General features: G+C 45.4%; 2 protein-coding genes across 6 annotated transcripts in view; one reads left to right on the top strand and one right to left on the bottom strand.

Moving 5' to 3' along the window:
* Positions 1-22,594, top strand: part of PCGF6 (polycomb group ring finger 6) — a 1,082,924-nt gene that overhangs the window by 729,666 nt on the left and 330,664 nt on the right. The gene's annotated exons all lie outside the window — the stretch shown is intronic.
* SUFU (SUFU negative regulator of hedgehog signaling) overlaps positions 1-22,594 on the bottom strand; it is a 127,477-nt gene that overhangs the window by 70,670 nt on the left and 34,213 nt on the right. For all 5 annotated transcript variants that reach the window (XM_084995329.1, XM_021072750.2, XM_084995328.1 and 2 more), the window contains exon 3: positions 12,283-12,419. In XM_084995329.1, the coding sequence (XP_084851455.1) occupies positions 12,283-12,419 (137 nt within the window). The remainder of the gene's footprint in view (positions 1-12,282; positions 12,420-22,594) is intronic.

Genomic DNA, 22,594 nt, shown 5'->3' with positions numbered 1-22,594 from the left:
GGAGAATCCTGAGCTTTTCTGTTCTATGACCTTATGGAATCAAATATTTATTTGCCTGTGTTTTGGGGGTCTCTCTCCACTGCCTAAGGACAGGGATCCTATCTGTTTGTTCCACACGGCTTAAGCACCATCTGACAGCGTCCTTGGCGTGTAGCTGGTACTTAAAGAAGAAATAAAAAATACAACCGATTAAAAAGTGCTCCTTTCCCTCAAGGTCGCTCTTCATTTAAAATGGATCCTTGGAGGCTCAGAGGCTATAGCAGGCAAACCAGTGCTGGTAAGAGCGTCCCTGGAGACTGGCTCCTGCCACTCATCAGCTGCAGGAAATTCTCCAAGGCCCGCCACCTCTCTGAGCCCATTTCCTCATCTGAAAAATGGCAGTATCAGGATCAGTATCAGTATCACTGAGCTGCCTACTGGGGAGGTTACACAAAAGAATGGAAGTCCCCAGGAGAGCCTGGGGCTCAACAGAGACTGTTTTATTTACTTACTTTTAACTATAAAAAAGCAAGTACAAAAAAAAAAAAAAAAAAAAAAAAAGGTCTCAACAGGAAAAGACTGAACTCCATGTGTAATTTTAACTTTAGGACAGGTAGGAAGAGGCAACACTCTAGAAAACGCCACAATTCATTGGGATTCCTTAGTAAAACTTGATCTGCTGTCATTATCTGGAAAAGTCTCTGACTTCAGGCGGTGGGCTGTGCCCCTCACCACTTCCAGAGAGAGACAGGAAGCCTGATGGATGAGTTCCTGTGCTAAATCTACACTGTATGAGAACCGCACAAGGGCTTGCTCATTTTCCTAACCCCACATGCTTGCATTTAACATGCATTAACAGTCTCCCTCCAGCCAAGTAACCTAAGAAAGGGGACCTATTCTCAAGGACTCAGAAGAGTACTCTGTTGCTATAAAAAAAAAATTTTACATAACAATCAGTCTATTGTTCGTTGAAAACAATTATAATACTTATGGATGACCACAATAGAATTATTATAATAATATAATCATTCATCTGCAGTGACTGTTAACATGTAAAACGTTCATTTTCCTTAACCTAGCCATCCGACTTCTAGGAATTTATCCCACAGAAATACTCAAGCAAGAGTGCAAAGACATACATATACAAGGATGGTCACTGAAAGTTTACAGTAAGGAAAAACTGGAAATCACCCAAATGCCCAACACCAGGAGACTGGTTAAATTTAAAGCACAGTAAATCTAGATAATTTTAATAAGTGTACCATTAGAAAGAACACAGTGACAGAGAAAGATGTCCAAAAGATACTAAGTTTAAAAAAATCAAGCTGAAAAACACGGTCCATTTTTATGAAACAATGATAATTTAAGTGCATCGAAAAGAAAACTAGAAAATAGGAATGCCCTTTCCTCTGTGGGTTAATGAGCTGTGAAGGATTTTCACTTTGTGTCATATATTTGTTTCAGTTTTAAGAATGAGTTTTATCATTTCTTTTACAAATGGGAAAAGGAAAGAAAACGTAAAAAAAAAAAAAAAAAAGCAAAAAAACCACAATCAAACAAACCCTTGTTGGCCTTGCTCTGGTCCACACCATAGTGTTCATCAGCAGGGAGCTCTGACAGCTCAGGATGCTCAGGCAGTGCCACCATCTCCCTGCTTGCGCTCAAATCACGAATTGAGTCGGCTCAGCACGTCATGAGGTTGCCATTAAACAGCAGCCAGAGAAGGCACCTGAATTTCCAGTGTCAGTTACAAGGTTGGGGGGCCATGTTTCTCCTACAGCTCAAGTGACACTGCCTTGGAATTTGTGGTTAAGGCCTACCAATGGCAGAACTGATAGCAGACAACCTCTTCAGCAGAATGCTAAAGTGCAGCTCAGAAACCAAGCCCTGCTAAGTTGGGGAATGATTTCTTTCTAATGGAATCCGGGGTGCGGGGGAGGGGGAGTTGGCAGGGGAGCCATCACTGGCAATCTGAGAAGAAAGAATGAGCTGATCAGAAAATTAAAAGAGAATGGGGAAGGGAAAGGAGCTGCAAAGTCGGAGGGAAAGAAGTTGAAGTGTCTAACTGGTGAAATTACTGAGTTTTACTGTAAAACTCTCCAAATGATTCATGACAGTGGCTGGATTTGGTTCTAAATCAGTATAGCAGGTGAAATGACAGTCACCCCGTCACGTTCTCTTTTCACACGACACTTTTGCACTGGCCCCGCATCCTGATCAATACTGCATACCGCTGAGGCTTCTTGAATGGGAGTGCAGTTGGTGTTTTGCCCACCTGGTGGCCCATCCCCTTCTTACTAACAGAACCCCAACTTTCTTTCTCTACCTTTCCTTGGCCATGACTTTCGGGGAACCAGGGCCCATCCCCAACCACAGCAGGTGGCTATCACTTGGCAAACCAACGTAGTGGTCTCACTTTCCTGATATAACTCTAGCCGGGCGAGATGCAAGCTGAGATCAGTGAGCAGTTCTGTGGAGGTTTTGATTGGTCCTTTTTCTTTCTTTCTTTTTTTTTTTTGGTCTTTTTTGTCTTTTTAGGGCCACACTTGTAGCATAGGGAAGTTCCCAGGCCAGGGGTCGAATCAGAACTGTAGCAGCCATAGCGATGCGAGATCTGAGCTGCCGTCTACGATCTACACTACAGCTCAGGGCAATGCTGGATCCTCAACCCACTGAGCAAGGTCAGGGATCGAACTGGTGTCCATGTGAATGCTAGTCAGGTTTGTTAACCCCTCGGCCACGACAGGAACTCCTTGATTTGTCTTTAAAAGAGACACAGGACAGAAGCTTTTTTTTTTTTTTTTTTTTTTTTTTTACTGCTTGTAGACTCCATCAAGTGTCATTCCAGTTTGCTAGGGATTGTGGCAGCCATCTTTGGGATATCAGGCAACCAGCTTAAAAATCCAATCCAAAGTGCTGAGGAAGGCAGAGCAGGAAGTTAGAAAGATCTCAGGTTTTTAACATCACTGAACAAATGACAACCAACTCTGGAACTGCCTCCACTTCAGATAACTTGTTATGTTAAGATGAGTGCCCTTGGAGTTCCCGTCGCGGCTCAGTGGTTAACGAATCCGACTAGGAACCATGAGGTTGCGGGTTCGATCCCTGGCCTCACTCAGTGGGTTTAAGGATCCAGCGTTGCCGTGAGCTGTGGTGTAGGTCGCAGACGCGGCTTGGATTCCGTGTGGCTGTGGCTCTGGCGTGGGCTGGCAGCTACAGCTCCGATTGGACCCCCTAGACTGGGAACCTCCATATGCCATGGGTTCGGCCCAAGAAAATGGCAAAAAGACAAAAAAAAAAAAAAAAAAAAAAAAAAAAAGATGAGTGCCCTTATTGTCAGGCAATTTTAGTCGGGGTGTTCCTTTACTTGTAGTCAGAACCACCCCAATAGATACAAGACAGAACAAAAGGTGGCTGCTCCACCTATGCATTCTCTAATGATGTGACTTCCAGGCATAACTGCACGATTACTGAGGTGGCAGATGCCCGAGAGCCCTGTGAGAGCACTTGATTTTGCCTACCCAGGACTATATCTATGCACTTTCTGCTAGTGCTTTTAGAGGACTTCTTTCCATTCTGTGTATCTGGCGGTGAGGAGGAGGTAAGACTTTTTTTTTTTTTTTTTTTTGCTATTTCTTGGGCCGCTCCTGCGGCACATGGAGGTTCCCAGGCTAGGGGTCTAATCGGAGCTGTAGCCGCCAGCCTACGCCAGAGCCACAGCAACGCGGGATCCGAGCCGCGTCTGCAACCTACACCACAGCTCACGGCAACGCCGGATCGTCAACCCACTGAGCAAGGGCAGGGACAGAACCCGCAACCTCATGGTTCCTAGTTGGATTCGTTAACCACTGCGCCACGATGGGAACTCCTTTTTTTTTTTTTTTTTTTTTTTTGACTTTTTGATTTTTTAAATTGTTTTGCTTTCTAGGGCTGCACCTGTGGCATATGGAAGTTCCCAGGCGAGGGGTCAAATTGGGGCTACAGCTGTCAGTCTATACTACAGCTACAGCAACTCCGGATCCGAGCCGCATCTTCAACCTATACCACAGCTCACAGCAATGCCAGATCCTTAACCCACTAAGCGAGGCCAGGGATCAAACTCAAGTCCTCATGTATACTAGTGGGGTCCGTTTCTGCTGAGCCTCAACGGGAACTCCCGGTAAGACTTTAAACATAAATCCTGGTGCTCCATCTGGATGACCACCAACAACCAGGGTGGTCCCACTGACCTAGACAGAACTAACTAATCTGCGTCCTCCCCCAGGACTGATGGAGGAATGCTGGAAGAAAAAAGCCTAAAGCTGGGAGAACTGGAAACTCTGGCTGGTGGTGCTCATCTTCCCTGGCACACGGGCAGAGTGGGTCTGCGGCACAAGACTAACACACAAGTCAGAGCCCTGAGGAAAGCTGAACATATAGGTCAAGCCATGCCTGAAACCCTGGACATCCCAGTAACCTGGGCCAATAAAGTCTGTTATTGTGTCAGGCAGTTTGGGCTGGGCTTCTAATATTTGCTATGATTAGAGGCATCCCAACTAAAATAAATACTAACCTGCCCCACCCCCACATCTTGGCTCCTTCACCTTCTTGGGATACTCTTCTCTCCCAGGCTCTCACCTTTCCACTTCCTTTTCTCTACAGTTCAGCTTCCCATCTTCTAAGCAAACTGCCCTCCAGCAGGTCGGGGCTAAGTTAAAGAATCTGTTCAAGTTATCCTTCGGAGCACGCTCCGGAGGCAGCCTCTCGCAGCCCACACCTGAGCATGGGCATCACCACTCCCCATTGCTCCGCCCAGGGTCTTGCTGTCCCTTTCCCTTGCCTCCCACAGCCCTGATGCCATTTCTAAGTCTGGATGGCAACGTCATGGAGGCTGTCTAGACCTAGAAAAGCAGGTCTAGGAGTTCCCATTGTGGCGCAGTGGTTAACGAATCTGACTAGGACCCATGAGGTTGCAGGTTCGATCCCTGGCCTTGCTCAGTGGGTTAAGGATCCGGCGTTGCCGTGAGCTGTGGTGAAGGTTGCAGACGCGACTCAGGTCCTGAGTTGCTGTGGCTGTGGCGTAGGCTGGTGGCTACAGCTCCGACTGGACCCCTAGCCTGGGAACCTTCATATGCCACGGGAGCAGCCCAAGAAATGGCAAAAAGACAAAAAAAGACCAAAAAAAAAAAAAAGAAAAAAAGAAAAAGAAAAGAAAAGCAGGTCTAAGCATCCCACTTACTTGCTAGTGCTCAGCATGCTCTCACATGCTAATGGGCAGGGTACTCCAGGTAAGTCACCGAGTTTAAGGTGGACAGCCCAGGTGAGGTACGACCATCACACAGAACTACGCTGCTGTACACACGTGGCTCTATCTATGTGCGCATTGAACATAAAATACGTGTTCTGTATAATGGCATATGTGTAACCCTTGTAGAGTGTAACAAGACCGGGGACAGAGTAACACCTACATGTCATTAGGGAGGTTCTTTGCAGCATCAGGAGAGTGTGCCATGCTCTGAGAAAAATGGAAAGCCCTTACATACAGTCATAATAAGGGGCAATTATTCACACTATAAAAAGATTCTCTGGAGCTCCTGTTGTGGTTCAATGGTTAAGGAACCCAACTAGCATCCATGAGGATGCTGGTTCGATCCCTGGCCTCACTCAGTGTATGAAGGATCCAGTGTTGCCATGCACTGTGGTATAGGTCACAGATGCAGCTCAGATCCTGCGTTGCAGTGGCTGTGGCATAGGCCAGCGGCTACAGCTCCAATTGGACCCCTAGCCTGGGAGCCTCCATATGTCGCAGGTGAGGCCCTAAAAAGACAAAAAAAAAAAAAAAGAGATTCTTCACCTTACAAATAGATTTACTTATAAGGCCCCACAAAACTGCATGGGTTGTATTGCATTTAGAATAGGATTTGACTTGTATGAGACTTTATAGGCACTGCCAACTACATAAATCAAAGAGCCACAGTTGAACTCAAATTTACTTTTTGGTTTTACAATGTTATGTACAAAATAAGATAATTTTATTTGTATCACTATTACTGATTTTCTGTGTGGAAGAAAGATAGTGGCACCTAATGTCATCCTATCAGCTGAGGCAGGCATCCAATTCAGGGACAAGCGATGCATCTCCTTCCTATTAGGGTTTTCCTGTAAAAAGGGTTCTTTATTAACACTGCAGAAAAAGACCAAGGCACCCACCTTCTCTATTCATATAGTGTTTTTGAAGACTGAATAATAATAATAATCACAGGTAATACTTATGTAAGACTTAGTGTGTATCAGGCACACTTCTAAGTGCTTTTCAGGTATTGACTCATTCCATCATCTCAATACCTTCATGCCTAGTTACTATTATTCTCTCTGCTTTATAGATGAACAAATATATTATGTTGCCCAAGGTCAGGAGGCAGTAATTGGCAGAATGGCAATAAAAGCGCAGGCAGTCTGGGCCCAGGGCCATGCTCTTAACCATCACACTGAGCTGCCCCCTTGATCTGGCAGCAATGTGCGGAATGGCAAAGAGTACCAGAGAGAAGCGGAAACGAGGTTACCTAGCCTATTATTACCAGCGACTTCGGGCACGTGGAGCTGAGGACCTTCCTGTAGTGAAACAAGAAAAAAAGGATGCAGGGATGTGAGGAAGGGGGGGAGGGAAGGGGAAAGAGAAAGGAGAAGGGGAAAAAAGATAAAAAAAGAGAGAAGAAAAGGAAAAGAAAGAAAAAATAGAAAAGGGAAGGGAAGAGAGGAGAAGAGAAGAAGAGCGATCCTCTTGTGGCTCAGCTGGTTACTAGCATCCATGAGTACACGGGTTTGATCCCTGGCCTCGATCAATGGGTTAAGGATCCGGTGCTGTCATGAGTTGTGGCGTAGGTCACAGACACAGCTCGGATCCATGTGGCTGTGGCTGTAGCGGGCAGCTGAAGCTCTGATTTGGCCCCTCGATTGGGAAATTCCATATGCTGCAGGTGTGGCCCTAAAAAGCAAAAAAAAAAAAAAAAAAAAAAAAAAAAAGGAGGGTTTGAGTAATATTGTGAATTGCTTTTGCCTCCCTCTATTTTCCAAATATTCCAGAATACCCAAGCAAGGCATGCTGGAGCTCAGAGGCCATCAGTCCATGTGGATGATTCTCAAGTCTCACTGTCCAGCCTGAGACAAGTAATAGCCCAAACATCAGCTGAGCTACTACAGGCAACGTGGTCTCATGGTTAAGAGAGCGGCTTTAGGAGCTACAATGCTTAGGTTCCAACTTTCCTTTGCACTTGCCAAATGTGTCATTTTGAACAAACTACTTCGCCTCTCTGTGTTGCCTTGCTTTCTGCAACTGTGAAGCTGGTATGACACAGTGCCTAACTCACAGGGCTTTACTCGATGTTAAATGAGCACGTACTATCATGCCTGGCTCAGAAATCACATACGGAGTTCCCGTCGTGGCGCAGTGGTTAACGAATCCGACTAGGAACCATGAGGTTGAGGGTTCGATCCCTGCCTTTGCTCAGTGGGTTAACGATCCGGCGTTGCCATGAGCTGTGGTGTAGGTTGCAGATGCGGCTCGGATCCCGAGTTGCTGTGGCTCTGGCGTAGGCCGGTGGCTACAGCTCCGATTCCACCCCTAGCCTGGGAACCTCCATATGCCGCGGGAGCGGCCCAAGAAATAGCAACAACAACGACAACAACAATAACAACAACAACAACAAAAGACAAAGAAAAAAAAAAAAAAAAAGAAATCACATACTAAATATAAACTATTGTCATCACCACTCAGGCTCATAGCCATGATCTTCTCTTTTTTTTTTTAGGGTCGCTCCTGTGGCATATGGAGTTTCCCAGGTTAGGGGTCTAATCAGAGCTGTAGCCACTGGCCTATGCCACAGTCACACCAACACCAGATCCGAGCCGCGTCTGCAATCTACACCACAGCTCACAGCAACACCGGATCCTTAACCCACTGAGAGAGGCCAGGAATCGAACCCACAACCTCGTGGTTCCTAGGCGGGTTCATTTCTGCTGCACCACGTCGGGAACTCCCATGATCTTCTTACATCAGTTGCTCCGTGTGTGTGTGTGTGTGTGTGTGTATTTTGGCCAAAGTATGCAGCAGCTTCCTGTGGGCTCTCAGTTCCCAGATCAGGGATCGATCCCAGGGTGCAGTGGTGAAAGTACCAAGTGCTAACCGCTAGACCACCAGGGAACTCCCATTTGCCATATACCTTACTATTTTCCTATTGCTTAAGTAATTATTACCACTGGCCATGTTTTAAGAAGAATTTAAGGTAGATTTGGTTTAGCTATTATCCAAGCTGTACAACCATATTATGGAAATCTGGAAAACAGAAGATCAAGTATCACTTTTTTTTTTTTTTTTTTTTGCTTTTTAGGGCCACACCTGCAGCATATGGTGGTTCCTAGGGGTCGAATGGGAGCTTTAGCAGCTGGCCTACCCCATAGCCATAGCCACGGCAACACAGGATCCGAGCCAAGTTTGCAACACCACTGGTCACAGCAATGCCAGATCCTTATCCCACTGAGCAAGGCCAGGGATCGAACTCACAACCTCATGGTTCCTAGTCAGATTCGCTTCTGCTGTGCCATGACAGGAACTCCTCAAGTATCATACTTTTAGAAGTGTGGTCATCCTGCTGCTGCTATGAAAGGCCTGAAGTGATCTGCAGGCATGAACTACAGCTGCCACATTACAGACACCATAAAAGGGGCCATCAGAGCAGATGGGACTGTGAAGCAACACCAGTCAATGTACAATCAAGAAATAGCCACACCTTTTATTTTCAAAAATTTCAATCCCACGGAAGTTAGATGGACAGTAGATTCACCAGTAACATTTGGTCATATTTGCTTTTTCTCTTCTCTCTTGCCCAACCCCCCTACATTTTTTTTTGCCAAATCATTCAAAAATTAAGTTGCAGACATCAAGTCAGTTTATTCATAAACACTTCAGCTTTTCTCTCCTATATAACCATAATCCCATATCACACCCCAGGAATTTCACAGATGTAAAATACTGTCATCTAATACACAGCCTGTCGTTATATTTTTTCTAATTGCCCTAAAAATGATCATTTTTTTTTCAATTCAGGGACCCAATCAAGGATCATAAATACATTTAAACTGTCGTGTTTTCTTGGATCTAGGACAGCCTCAGCTCCTTGCCATTTTATCTTTCAGAGCACTGACATTTTTGAAGAGTCCAGGCAGTTGTCTTGTAAAAATATCCCACAGGCTGGATTTGTCCGACTGCATGCTCAGGATTCAATTCAGGTGAAACTTTTTTGGAAGAGTGTTACCCAGTCGAGTTTTTACAGTATAACATGTAGAAGGTATACGGTAGCCATCTGTTCCATTTTTGTGTGTCTACATTTGATCATCTGGTTAAGGCGATGCCTACCCAAACCCTTCCTTGTAAAGGTATTATTTCTCTTTTTGTAGCAAATAAGTAATCTGTGGAGGGGTTCTTTGAGTTCTTATGAATCTCTTGTACCCTGACGATCTTTTTTTTTTTTTTTTTTTTTGGCTGCACTCATGGCACTTTTCCCAGGCCAGGGATGGAACCAGCACTACAGCAGACACACAGGCAGCAGCAGCAACAACAATGGATCTTCAGCCTGCTTAGCCACGGGAACTTCTCCTGACAATCTTTTTTGCTCTTGTTTTTCATTTTAGGGCCATACGTATGACATACAGAAGTTCCCAGGTTGAGGCAGAGCTGCAGCTGCTGGCCTCCACCACAGCCAAGGCAACACCAGATCCAAGCCACATCTGCAACCTACGCCACAGATCGAGGCAACACAGGATCCCTAACTCACTGGGTGAGGCCAGGGATGGAACCTGCATCCTCATGGATGCCTGTTGGATTATTAACCCACTGAGCCACCCTGGGAACTCCCCTGACAATATTTTTCTTTTCTTTTTTTTTTTTTTAGGGCCGCACCCGTGGCTTTTGGAAATTCCCAGGCTAGGGGTCAAATCAGAGCTACAGCTGCCAGCCTATACCACAGCCATAGCAATGCAGGATCCAAGCTGCATCTGTGACCTACACCACAGCTCATGGTAACGCCAGATCCTCAACCCACTGAGCAAGGCCAGGAATGGAACCCGAATCCTCATGGATCCTAGTCAGGTTTGTTAACACTGAACCAGGAAGGGAACTCCTCTGACGATCTTTTTTATCCAATGGTTTTGGCATCTGTTGATAATGTTCCTGAATCAGTGATCACATTAGTGTTGCAAAACAGTCACTGTGATGTTTACTGTGTGGCTGAAATAAACCCTTGCAAATCAAATCCTATTTTTCCTCTCACCTGCATTATTATTTCAGAACTTAACATCAGAACTATTTCAGAAGTTCATCTGCTTGACTCCACCTGACAGTGATACATAACACCTGCTTTATTTACATTTCTCTGATCTTGATCCATCTGAGCAGGTATATCAAGTGCAAACAAACATATAAATGCACTGGCTTAAGCAGTGGGCAGGAAGTTTACCTGTCTCTACAAGAAAGAGGTTGCCTAGTCTTTAGAGCTGCCCCCCCCCCACCGAGTGCCCCCCACTTCCTACAGTAGACCAAATTCTATGTCAAGAAAGACAGTTCTCAAAGACAGAACTCAAAGACAGCTCCTTATCGGAATCAGCTTCTGGCATCCCAAGAAGGGAGGGGAAGAGGACACAACAGGTTCAGGCAGTAGACTCCTGGCACGGTGTTAAAAGACAGTGCAGACCATGCTAGGACAGCACCAAATCACATGGGCCAGCTGCTTCAGGCAGCTGCTTCCCCTGCCCCTGTGAATGATACATCTTCCTGTCAACAGTCCTTTAGAGTCCAAACAACATCCCCAGAGCAGCTGCATGTGAATCCCCTGGGAAGCTAGTTAAGAAACAGATGCCCCAGTCCCACCTCTGGCCAAATGAATCACAGCCCTGCAGGGGGTTTGGGAATCAGTGTGTTGAGATCCTAAGGGATCTCATGAGCAGCGAGGTTTGGGAACCCTTGCTTAGAGAAGACCCACTGCAGCCTCCAAAAGGGAACCATCCCATAGGACACACAACAGTGGATGTAGTTAAGGCTCACTCCTATTATATGATGGCCATCTGGCCAACGACTGGCCCAAAGGCTCTGGAATGAGGGCAGAGGGCTTCAACCTAGATGGTCATTGCACCTCCAATTTATAACCTACTCAAGGCTAAAAAAAAAAAAAAAGTCAGATCTATGGTTCTCTCAAATTTAGTCTCTACTAGAAACATCTGGGGACATCAACCCCCACCCATGATTTTGAGTCAGGGATCTCTGTGGCCCAGGAATGTGCACTTGCAACCAGCTCTCCAGATGATTCTGAGGCAGGCGTCAAAGGACCATACTTTGAGGGACCTTGACTTAGATGTTGGTCTGCTTCTATCTATGGCAGTCAGGGAGCAAGAGATGGACAGAAGTGTCTTGGCTTTCATTGCTTCTTACCAAACCAAAGAAACAAAATATGAAGTCATATGGGAGATGTTTCTGAGCAATTAATTAACCACATAAAAACATTCAGATGATATGAAACCCTCCATAAAGGCACTGAAATTCACTCCAACATTTCATTCCACTGGAGGACAAGTAGCATTGGTGGTACAGTGGTGAGCATGGCCGCCTTCCATCCCATTGGACAACTGAGTTAAGGGTATGTGACCAAGGCTCCCAGCACAAAGTCCCCACTACAGGTTCCATATTAGCAGTCTCTGGGGGTGGGGGTACAGAAGCACAGGACCAGCCCCTGAAGGGCACCTGAGTCATTTGAATCAAATATTTCTAGTCAGAAATCAAGGTTCTGCCTGATTCCAGCTTCCTCTTCACATTGTGAGGGAGCAAGCTCCTGGCAATTCTTTCTCTCTGTTAACTCCAGCCTTGGCCAAGATTAATATGTGTGCTTGTGGCCCCAGAAACAGAGGTGGCCAGGCCCCTGGGAACAGAGGGCAAGGACTGTGTTAACTGCGGGAAAGAGCTGGTCAGCTCCAGGCTGGGCCTTCAGCTTGCTGGGAATCAGAAGTATGGCTGGCAGGTTGCAACCCAGGCCCAGGGTGTTGGGGACTCCCACTTTGCACTTTCTGCCAGAGGTCACAGTGACATATCATTCCCCGCCATGGCCCAGGCAGCCTTCCACCCAGGAAATGCCAAGAAACAAGCCACCCTCGTGGTACCAATGGGATACAGCCCTCCAGGAAAGGTACCTCTAAGGACATCAGAGTCTACCTGCAGGTTCCCAGCCCAAGCAGGCTCATGGTGAAAGGACAACCACACCAGCCAGCTCCTGGGGCTCTTACCTGACTGGAACACATATCTGGCCAAGCCTTGCATTAGCTCTGCTGGCCATGTTGGGGGCGCAGACTCCCCTGTTTCTCTCTTCAGACGAAATGTCAACTCAAAGCCAAAACCACTAGGTCCATCTGTTCCTGTGAATCTGGAAGGAATAAAAAGCAAATGGTTTTAGTTTAATTGCCTTGGGGAAAACATTGTTTTGCTGTCTAATGAAAGCTCTCCCCCTTTTTTGGTGGCCTTGGCTCCAAATCCCCTAGTCAGAGGAAACTAAGGGTATGAGCCTTGAGGAGAGGAAGGATCTGCATAGTCTGTAAAGAATCAGAACTCTAGCCTAGCCATCCTGCCAGCTATGGTACATGTGAATGACTTCAGCTCCACCAATCAAATTCCCCTGCTGGCACTGTGAATTACAAGTTCCAGATTTTGTGGCTTGGAACATTCCATTCTGTATGATTGAGGCTCTATTACCGAAAATCTCCCTTATTCACATCTTTATTCCTTCAAGCTATTACTAAGCGCCTACCTGGTTTACTAAGGACACATGTCCTACTGTACACTCTGTAAGGCTGAGACCCTTGCTCAACTCCCACCTCCACCTGCCCCACAAGGGGACAATCCTTGAGCTAAGCTGGCTGGCCTCCACACTCCACATTTGAGGATGGGTCCCAAGGCAGATTCTAAATGCTGGGAGGCGCCGGGGTCTTCCTGGAACCTGGCACCCCACGTGCACTCAGCAATCAGCACATCCTCTTCCTGAAACCTGGCATCCCCGTGTGCACTCTCCAATCACTGGAACCTCGAGGAAGCCCGCTTTGCCCTGTCTTCCCATCCCCGACTGGCCCGCAGTGATGAGGGTTTCCCGTCTCTGTGACCACACACATCATAGTGACGATGAGGCAGGGGAGCAGTGCCTGTCTTCCTGTCTGCTAGGAAACGCAGGAGCCTGAGTCTCCAGGGGAGCCCCTGAAGTGAACTTCTGCCAGAGAGGGAAATGATGCAGGCTAGGGAGCAGGGCCTGGTGGTTGGGAGTGGCACCTCCTTGGGTGAGGGAAGCATCCAGGGAGGGGCTCCTGAGGACTACAGGAGGCTTGCCAGCCCAGGAAGGGTTAAAAAGTAAGATATGTTCATGATATAATTTTCAGCAATTATATCTTGTACAAACATGAGCCACAGTGATTATATACGTCTAAACTCCTCAATATACAGATACGAGCCATAAAATAAGATGACAGCCAATACCTCCTCATGAGCCAAGCTACTGGAACTGGGGGTCAGAAGGGGGGAACACTGACGGGATGGTGACAGTCAGTGCCCAACCCTGGGCTTCCACATGGCATCTCTCCTCCATCATCATCATCATCCCCCTACAAGAGGCCAGATCAGGAGCCTGGACAGAGAGATTCCAACATCTCAGCAGCTCTGACCCAGGGTGGGTCCAGCCCTCCTGCATTTGCTGCAGCGAGGAGATCACTGCTGATAAGTGAAGTTCTCTAAAAGACCGAAAAGGAGGCCTGAGAATCATCATTTTCTCTGGGTATCTAGCGATGTGGGAGGCAGACTCCATTTGGGGGTACCTACTTAAGAATTGTGGAGAGCATGTTAGAAAATGCCTGCCCAGATGCCAGTGTAAGCTCTCTTCTTTCCTTGCGGAATTGCCCTGTTTGGGGGCAATTCCGTGCAGAGAAGCTGAGGGACTTGCTTAACAAGCTGAGGCTGGAGGAGCTGCCTTCCAAGGGCTCTAGGCTTGAGAGGGGTGTGAAAACCTGGGGTAATGCAAGACTGACTCGGAGTTAGAACTCGATAAAAGGAGATGGGTCACTAGGGCAAAGGGAAGATTTCAAGCAGCCACCAATTAGAGGCAGCTTTGTAAAATGTATGAGACCACTACTCCAGGGCTTTTATCTCAGGCCAAGAAAAATATATGATTTCTAACCACAAAAACTGGAGAAACAGACTAAAAGGAACATGCTCCTGGGGCTGGGCAATGAGGAGTGCCCTCAGATGCGGAAAGAGAGGTCTCATGCGTCCGAGCAGCACCGCCTCTAAGGAGGGCTGTGCACCCATGCACATGCATGCCTGGGTGTGCACACACACACATGCACGTGTACACCATCTGCCTCCACACGGGGTGCTCTCCGGGCCAGCTCTGCGGTGGGCAGGCCGGGCCTCGCTTGACTGGCTGCAAGCGACAGGCCCAGCCAGATGGTCCCCACCTGCGTTTGATCACCACCCACCAGGCTGGCTGGACGCAACCTCTAAACTCTGAAACATGCGTTTGGAACGGCCCGGCCTCAGGATAAACACACAACCTGGAGCCTGTCAGAAAGCCTCTTCTTCAAAGCGGCTGGCCCAGGCACAGCCAAGTGACAAGGTCATTCAGCCTATGAAGTCCCCTGGAGGGGCCTGGCTTGGTCTGCACTTCCTCACGGGAGGGCTTCTCCAGCCAAAGCAGATTTATCTGACCGGAGGATGAAGCCCCTCCTGGGGAGCGGCTGTCACACGCATCCCCCGAGAAAGGAAAGCATGCAAGGAAACTGGCTGCGGAAGATGGGATCTGGGTCAGAGCACAGACTCTAACACAGACGGCTGCTAAAACACGGGCTGGTGGTAAAGGGGCCCAGAGGAATTTCTTCCTACAGGGATTTGTAAAGAAAGACATTAGAGATCCTCCTCTATCTGGTAGGGAGGCAGGAAGGGGTTCTAACTGTCTTACAGCAGAAGGATGGATGAGACGGCCTCTCAAGATTATTTCCAGCCCAAGAACTTCTGATCCTGCTCGCTGAGGTGCCAGGGGAAAGGCTGGCTTTGTCCCAGCAGTTTGGCAAGCCTAGGCAACGGCTGTGCCAACCTCAAGAGTAACATCAAACCTGCCAACAGGAAAAAAAATGTGCCTTGAATCCTAGACATAGTTGCCCAACCTCTGGAACCTGCCCAAGGGTCTCCCCCCAAAGCACCTGATTAAGAACATATCACCAAAATGACCACTAACTCCAGGCAGAAGATGAATAGGAACCTGGGAGAGACTTTCCAGAGTAAACACAAGAGTGTGGGTGGGCAGAAAAAGCTGACCTAGAAGCTGGCATCTCACACTCAACCCCATCAGTTACTAGGAAAATTCAAATCAAAACTACAAAGAGAAAAAAAAAAAAAAACAAAAACTACAGTGAAGTACCACTTCACACCCTCTAGGATGGCCAAAATAAAAGACAGACAGTAACAAGTGTTGACGAGGATGTGGAGAAATTGGAACACTTCATACTTTACTGTGGGAATGTAAAATGGCAGAGCTACTTTGGAAAACCGTTTGGCAGTTCTTCGCAAAGTTAAATACACCATATGACCCAGCAGTTCCACTCCTAGGAATATACTCAAGGGAGCTGAAAACATGTTTCACATAAAAACTTGGGCATGAATGTTCATAGCAGCATTATTCATAAAAGCCACAGAGTAGAAGCAACCCAAATGTCATCAACATATAAATGGGCATATAAAACACAGCATATCCATACAATGGAATCTTATTTGGCAATAAAAAGGACGGCTGTACTGATACTTGCTACAACATAAGTGAACCCTGAAGTGAGTGAAGCCAGATACAAAAGACCACATATTGCATGATTCCATTTATATGAAATGTCCAGAATAGACAACTCCACAGAGACAGAAAGATTAATGGTTGGAGTTCCTGCTGTGGCACAACGGGTTACAGACACAACTGCAGCGGCTTCTGCCTCAGCTGTGGTTAAGATTTGATTCCTGGCCTGAGAACTTCTACATGTGGAAGGAAGGAAGGGGAGAGGGAGGGAGATAGATTAGTGGTTGCCAGGGGTTCGGGGAGGAGAGAATGGGGACTGACTGCTATTGGGTCTAGAGTTTCTTCAAGGGGGTGAGAGAAATGCTGTGGAATTAAATAATGGTGATGACTGCACAATCTTGTGACTATACTAAAGCCCCCCTGAATTACACAGTTTAAAAGGGTGACTCTCATGGTATGTAAATTATATATAAAAAAAAAAAGCTGGCATTTCAGGTACCCCTAAACACTGGGGGAGGCAGGGTCAACCATGCCCGCAAAGTCAGGCCTTTACCTGGCTCTACCTGCTGATAACCACTACAATTAAATGAATACCGGAGTTACCGTCATGTCACAGTGGTTAACAAATCCGACTAGGAACCATGAGGTTGAGGGTTCGGTCCCTGGCCTTGCTCAGTGGGTTAAGGATCCGGCCATTGCCGTGAGCTGTGGTGTGGGTCGCAGACAGGGCATGGATCCCGCATTGCTGTGGCTCTGGCATAGGCCGGTGGCTACAGCTCCTATTAGACCCCTAGCCTGGGAACCTCCATATGCCGCGGGAGCGGCTCAAGAAAAGGCAAAAAGACAAAAAAAAAAAAAAAAAAAAAAAAAAGAATACCTACTAAGTTTGAGGCCTTGGACTAAGCACTTTTTATTTTATTTTTTTGAGGAGGAAGAGGGATTCAAGCAAGGACTGAAGGGTCTTCTTGGGGCCTTAACCATAAGGTGGTGATGTCTGAGCCTGGTCCTTCTCTCCAGGGAGTCTAAAATCACCGCCTCTTTTTGGTGATGCCCAGTTCCTTATTTTATTTTATTTTATTTTTTTGGCCATGCCCGCAGCATGTGGAAGTTCCCAGGCCAGGAACTGAACCTGTGCCACGTCAGTGACCCAAGCCCCTCCAGTGACAATGCCAGACCCTTAATCCACTCCTAAGCGCTTTTCTTATGCCATATTATTTAATTCTTCAACAACCCTGACTCAGTCATTGTTACCCTCATTTAACTAACATGTGAGAAAAAGACACTTGAGAGAGTGTATGTAGTATTCCGGAAGTCACATGGTAGGCATGCAATGGACCTCGGACTTGAGATCTGCTTGATGCCAAAGCCCACTTCTTATTGCTGTGAGACCTCAGGTAAGATATTTAACCTTTCCATGCCTCAGTTTCCTCATCTATAAAATGAGGATAGGAGTTCCGTGGTGGCTCAGAGGGTTAAGGATCTGGCATTGTCACTGCTGTGGTTCAGGTTCGATCCCTGGCCTGGAAACTTCTGCATGTCGCAAGTGTGGCCAAAAAAAATGAGGATAACAATAACAGTAACTATTTCAGAGTTGTTATGGGACTTAAATATTTGGAAACTGCCTGGAATACTGTAAGTATTATATCACTTATGCTAAGTGAAAGAAGACAAAGGACCATGCATTATATCAAATGAATCCACTTACATGATATAATAAATAATATAACTTTAATATATAATGTGTGTTTACAGTATATAAAATGTCAAGAATAGGCAAATCCATGGGAAAAGAAAGTAGATCAGTGATTGCCTGGGGCTGGGAGTCTAAGGACAAATGTGGAGTCATTGCTAATGGGTGTGGGGTTTCTTTTGTGGGTGATAAAAATATTTAAAATTTTTTTTAAGTCCCAAAATTAGTTAATGGTGATGGTTACAAAATTGTGAATATATTAGAAACCACTAAATTGTACACCGTGAGTGAACTGTACGGTATGTGAATTTTATCTCAATAAAGGTATTTTGTAAAACTGAGGGGAAAAAAACCCTAATAATAAAAAACTTCACAAACCATAATATAGATATATTCCCCTTAAGCATACAATGATGGCCAATCTCACTCACGATAAGAGATGTGCAACTCGGAGTTCCCATAGTGGCTCAGTGGAAACAAATCTGACTAGTATCCATGAGGACACAGGTTTTGATCCCTGGCCTTGCGCAGTGGGTTAAGGATCCAGCATTGCTGTGAGCTGAGGTGTAGGTCACAGATGAAACAAAACAAAGGACCATGCATTAGATGACGTTGCTGTTAATGTGGCATAAGGCCAGTGGCTACAGATCGGATTTGACCCCTAGCCTGGGAACCTCCATATGCCAAAAAAAAAAAAAAAAAAAAAAAAAAAAAAGAAAGAGAGAAAGAAATGCAACTCAAATGCAAATTAAAAAAAAAAACAAAAACACCAATATGGCACAGTAGGTTAAGAATCTGACTGCAGCTGCTTGTGGTGCTGTGGAGGTGTGGGTTCAATCCCTGACCCTGAGCACTGGGTTAAAGGATCCAGCACTGCTGCAGCTGTGACATAGGATTGAGATTCAGTCCTTGGCCTGAGAATTTCCACATGCCGCTGGTGTAGCCATAAAACAAACAAAATAATAAAATACCATTCTCCCTTAACTGATTGGCAAAAATTTTTAAGTATAATATTACATCCTATTGATGAGGTTGTGGAGAAAGAGGTGTTCTTTTTTTTTTTTTTTTTTTGCTTTTTAGGGCCGCACCTGTGGCATATAGAGGTTCCGAGGCTGGGGGTCGATATAGTGCTGTAGCCGCCATCCTACACCACAGCAATAGCAATGCGGGATCCGAGCTTAGTCTTTGACCTATTTCACAGCTCATGGCAACACCAGATGGCCAACCCACTGATCGAGGCCAGGGATTGAACTTTTGGATATTTTTCCTCATGGATACTAGTCGAATTTGTTTCCACTGGACCACAGTGGGAACTCCCAGAAAGAGGTATTCTTTTTTGTTTTGTTTTGTTTTTTTGGCTTTTTGCCTTTTCTAGGGCCGCTCCTGCAGCATATGGAGGTTCCCAGGCTAGGGGTCGAATCCGAGCTGTAGCTGCCGGCCTTCACCAGAGCCACAGCAACGGTGGATGTGAGCCGCATCTGCGACCTACACCACACATCATGGCAACACAAGATTCTTAACCCACTGAGTGAGGGCAGGGATCGAACCTGCAACCTCATGGTTTCTAGTCGGATTCGTTAACCACTGAGCCATGATGGGAACTCCAGGAGGTATTCTTATTTGTTGCTGGTGGGGATATAAATTAGTTCAAAATTTTTGGATGGGAAGTTAGCAAGACCTAACAAAATTTCATATATGTTTACCTTTTGACCCAGCAATACCATTCTAAGAATTTTTGGTTGCAAAATATTGAAAACTAAACACCCATTCATAGAAGAGTGGTCCAAAGAGTATTATTCAGCTATAAGAAAGAATGAGGACAAGCTCTACAAACTGATGGGATACTATCAAGTAAAAATAGCGAAAGAGTACTATAGCATGCCACCTTTTGAGGGAGAGAAGGAAGACAGGAAAACGTACATGGATCTACTCATTTCTGCAAAAAGCAGCATAGGAAGGATAAGTCAGAAACCAATAAGATTGGTTACCTACAGGCAGTAGGTGGGAACCAAGTGGAAAAGACTGAGCAGTGGCGGGAGTATATATGTATTTATGACACTTCTCTGAATGTGCCTTTTTGTGTGGTTATCATTTTTGGATCAGGATAATGTTTTCACAAACTCAAAAATAAACAAAGATGGAGGAAAAAGCTAAATGTAATACAAACATAAATTAATTAATGTAACTGTATTTCAAATAAACAATATAATCACACTGAAGAGGGGAAAAAAAAGAAGTTGCCCAAGTACCTTATGTATAGACTGTTGACCATATTTCCTCAGGCCAAAGACAGAAAGAACAATACAAATACTGAACTCTAGTTAATGGTTTTACTTTTTATATTGGTGTGGGTTAGTAATTCTGAAACTACCTTCTGTATAAATGTACTGTGGATAATGGAAGCCAGGTTTCTCTCATTGTCAAAAAGGTTAAAAATTGGTAAAGAGGAGTTCCCATTGTGGCGCATCAGAAACGAATCCAACTAGGAACCATGATGTTTTGGGTTTGATCCCTGGCCTCACTCAGTGGGTTAAGGATCTGGCGTTGCCATAAGCTGTGGTGTAGGATGCAGACATAGCTCAGATCCTGAGTTGCTGTGGCTGTGGTGCAGGCCAGCATCTGTAGCTCTGATTAGACCCCTATCCTGGGAACCTCCATATGCTGCAAGTGAGGCCCTAAAAAGCAAAAAAAAAAAAAAAAAAAAAGAAAGAAAAAAAATTGGTAAACATATGTCAAAGTTAGAAATATGTAGAAGTTCCCATCGTGGCTCAACAGAAAATGAATCTGACTGGTACCTATGAGGACGCAGGTTTGATCCCTGGCCTCACTTAGTGGGTTAAGGATCCGGGGTTTCTGTGAGCTGTGGTGTAGGTTTCAGACACAGCTTGGATCCCGCATTGCTGTGGCTGTGGCTGTGGCCGTGGCCGTGGCCGTGGCCGTGGCTGTGGCCAGCAGCTGCAGCTCCTATTTGACTCCTAGCCTGGGAACCTCCACATGGCATGGGTGTAGCCCTAAAAAGACAAAAAAAAAAAAAGGTATGTAAAAAAGGAAGGAAAGGATGAGACTCATAGGTATGATTTTGGAATTAGAGGTATCAGTATGGTATTTAATAAAGGAACAGAAATAGAAATAAAGATGTCTTGTGTGGGTGTGATACATGTGTGTGTATTTCCCAGCTCTCTCTACTGAGTGACACCTCAAAAGCAATGATAACACTTAGCACCCAGATCTTGGTTTCTAAATACCATCTGCCATTAAAAGATACCAGAGCTCACTGGATAAATGGCTGATTCCAGGGTTTGGAAAGCACCAAATGAACCTGGAACTTTTTATTGTGCTCAAAAAGGTAAGTGCTTAGGGGGTGGGGGGATACTGGGGGTTTGGGATGAATATAAAATTGGGTTGTGATGATCACTGTACAACTATAAACGTAATAAATTCATTGAGTAATATATACATACATATATATATATATATATATATATATATATATATATATATATATAAAAAGCAAGTGCTCAAAGAATGATGGGAACATGTCAAAAGTAGAGAGAAGCCAAACTAAATGGCTCCCTGTGGCCAATCTGAGCATCAAAAGAAATGATATTAACAAATTATAACCTATTAATTAAAATAAAAATCTGTGACTCCATACTAATTATAATGGACCTAGTGACATGACTCTATAGACTCTAGACTTACCAGCCTCCATAATCACATGAGTCATAATTACATGATTATTTTATGTATATGAGGAACAGCAGCTTTTCCCTCTTATACTTGGAAAAAGACTTTTCTGTAAATATATTCAGTAGTATTTATAAGAGTAAAACATTTAGAAACAATCTAAATGTTCTATAAGTAGGGATATTAACAATTCTGGCACATTTTGTGGTAGGACATTATACAGTCATTAAAAATGGGAGTTCCTGGAGTTCCCGTCGTGGCGCAGTGGTTAACGAATCCGACTAGGAACCATGAGGTTGCGGGTTCGGTCCCTGCTCTTGCTCAGTGGGTTAACGATCCGGCGTTGCCGTGAGCTGTGGTGTAGGTTGCAGACGCAGCTCGGATCCCGAGTTGCTGTGGCTCTGGCGTAGGCCGGTGGCTACAGCTCCGATTCAACCCCTGGCCTGGGAACCTCCATATGCCGCGGGAGCGGCCCAAGAAATAGCAACAACAGCAACAACAACAACAACAAAAAAAAGACAAAAAGACAAAAGACAAAAAAAAAAAAAAAAAAATGGGAGTTCCTGGAGTTCCTATTGAGACTCAGCATGTTAAGAACCAGACATAGTATCCATAAGGATGCAGGTTCAATCCTTGGCCTCACTCAGTGGGCTAAGGATCTGGCCTTGCCACAAGCTGCGGCATAGGAAACAGATGGCACATTGCTATGGCTGGGGCGCAGGCCGGCAGCTGCAGCAGCTCCATCCAACCCCCAGCCTGGAATTTCCACATGCTGCAGCTGTGGTCCTAAAAAAGAAAAAAAAAAAAAAAAGAGTTCCTGAAAGCAGAAGGCCTAGTCACTGAGAGGCAAAGGGTTTTCCACCTCTTACTGGTGAGGTGGAACAGGAAATGTAAGTCAGAACCCTCCTCTAGATGCTTTATTGTCTGCTGTTTATAGATTGCTAACTATAAGATAAAAATATAAATAACTTTTTTATATAGTCATGAAATTGGAACCTTTGTGTATTGCTGGTGGGAATATAAACTGGTGCAGCCACTGTGGAAAACATTATGGTGGTTCCTCAAAAAATTAAACATAGATTAAACACAGATTTTTCAGACGATTCAGCAATTCCACTTCTGGGTACATACCCAAAAGAAAGGAAAGCAGGCACCTGAAAAGTATTCAGTAGCCAAAAGGTGAAAATAACCCACACGTCCAACAATGGATAAACAGATTTTTTAATTTATTTTTTATTTTTTAATTTTTTTGCTTTTTGGGCCTGCACCCATGGCCTATGGAGGTTGCCAGGCTAAGGGTCGAATCAGAGTTGTGGCTGTTGGCCTACACCACAGCCACAGCAAAGCCAGATCCGAGCTGTGTCTGTGACCTACACCACAGCTCATGGCAATGCCAGATCCTTAA

The sequence above is a fragment of the Sus scrofa genome, chromosome 14, assembly GCF_054392235.1.
Source record: "Sus scrofa isolate SSC_HxYL_T2T_F1_AM1 chromosome 14, Sscrofa_HxYL_maternal_Yorkshire_Landrace_v2.0, whole genome shotgun sequence".
In the NCBI taxonomy this organism is placed as follows: Eukaryota; Metazoa; Chordata; class Mammalia; order Artiodactyla; family Suidae; genus Sus; species Sus scrofa.
Note: the sequence above shows the minus strand (reverse complement) of the source record. Positions and strands in the feature narration are given on the sequence as shown.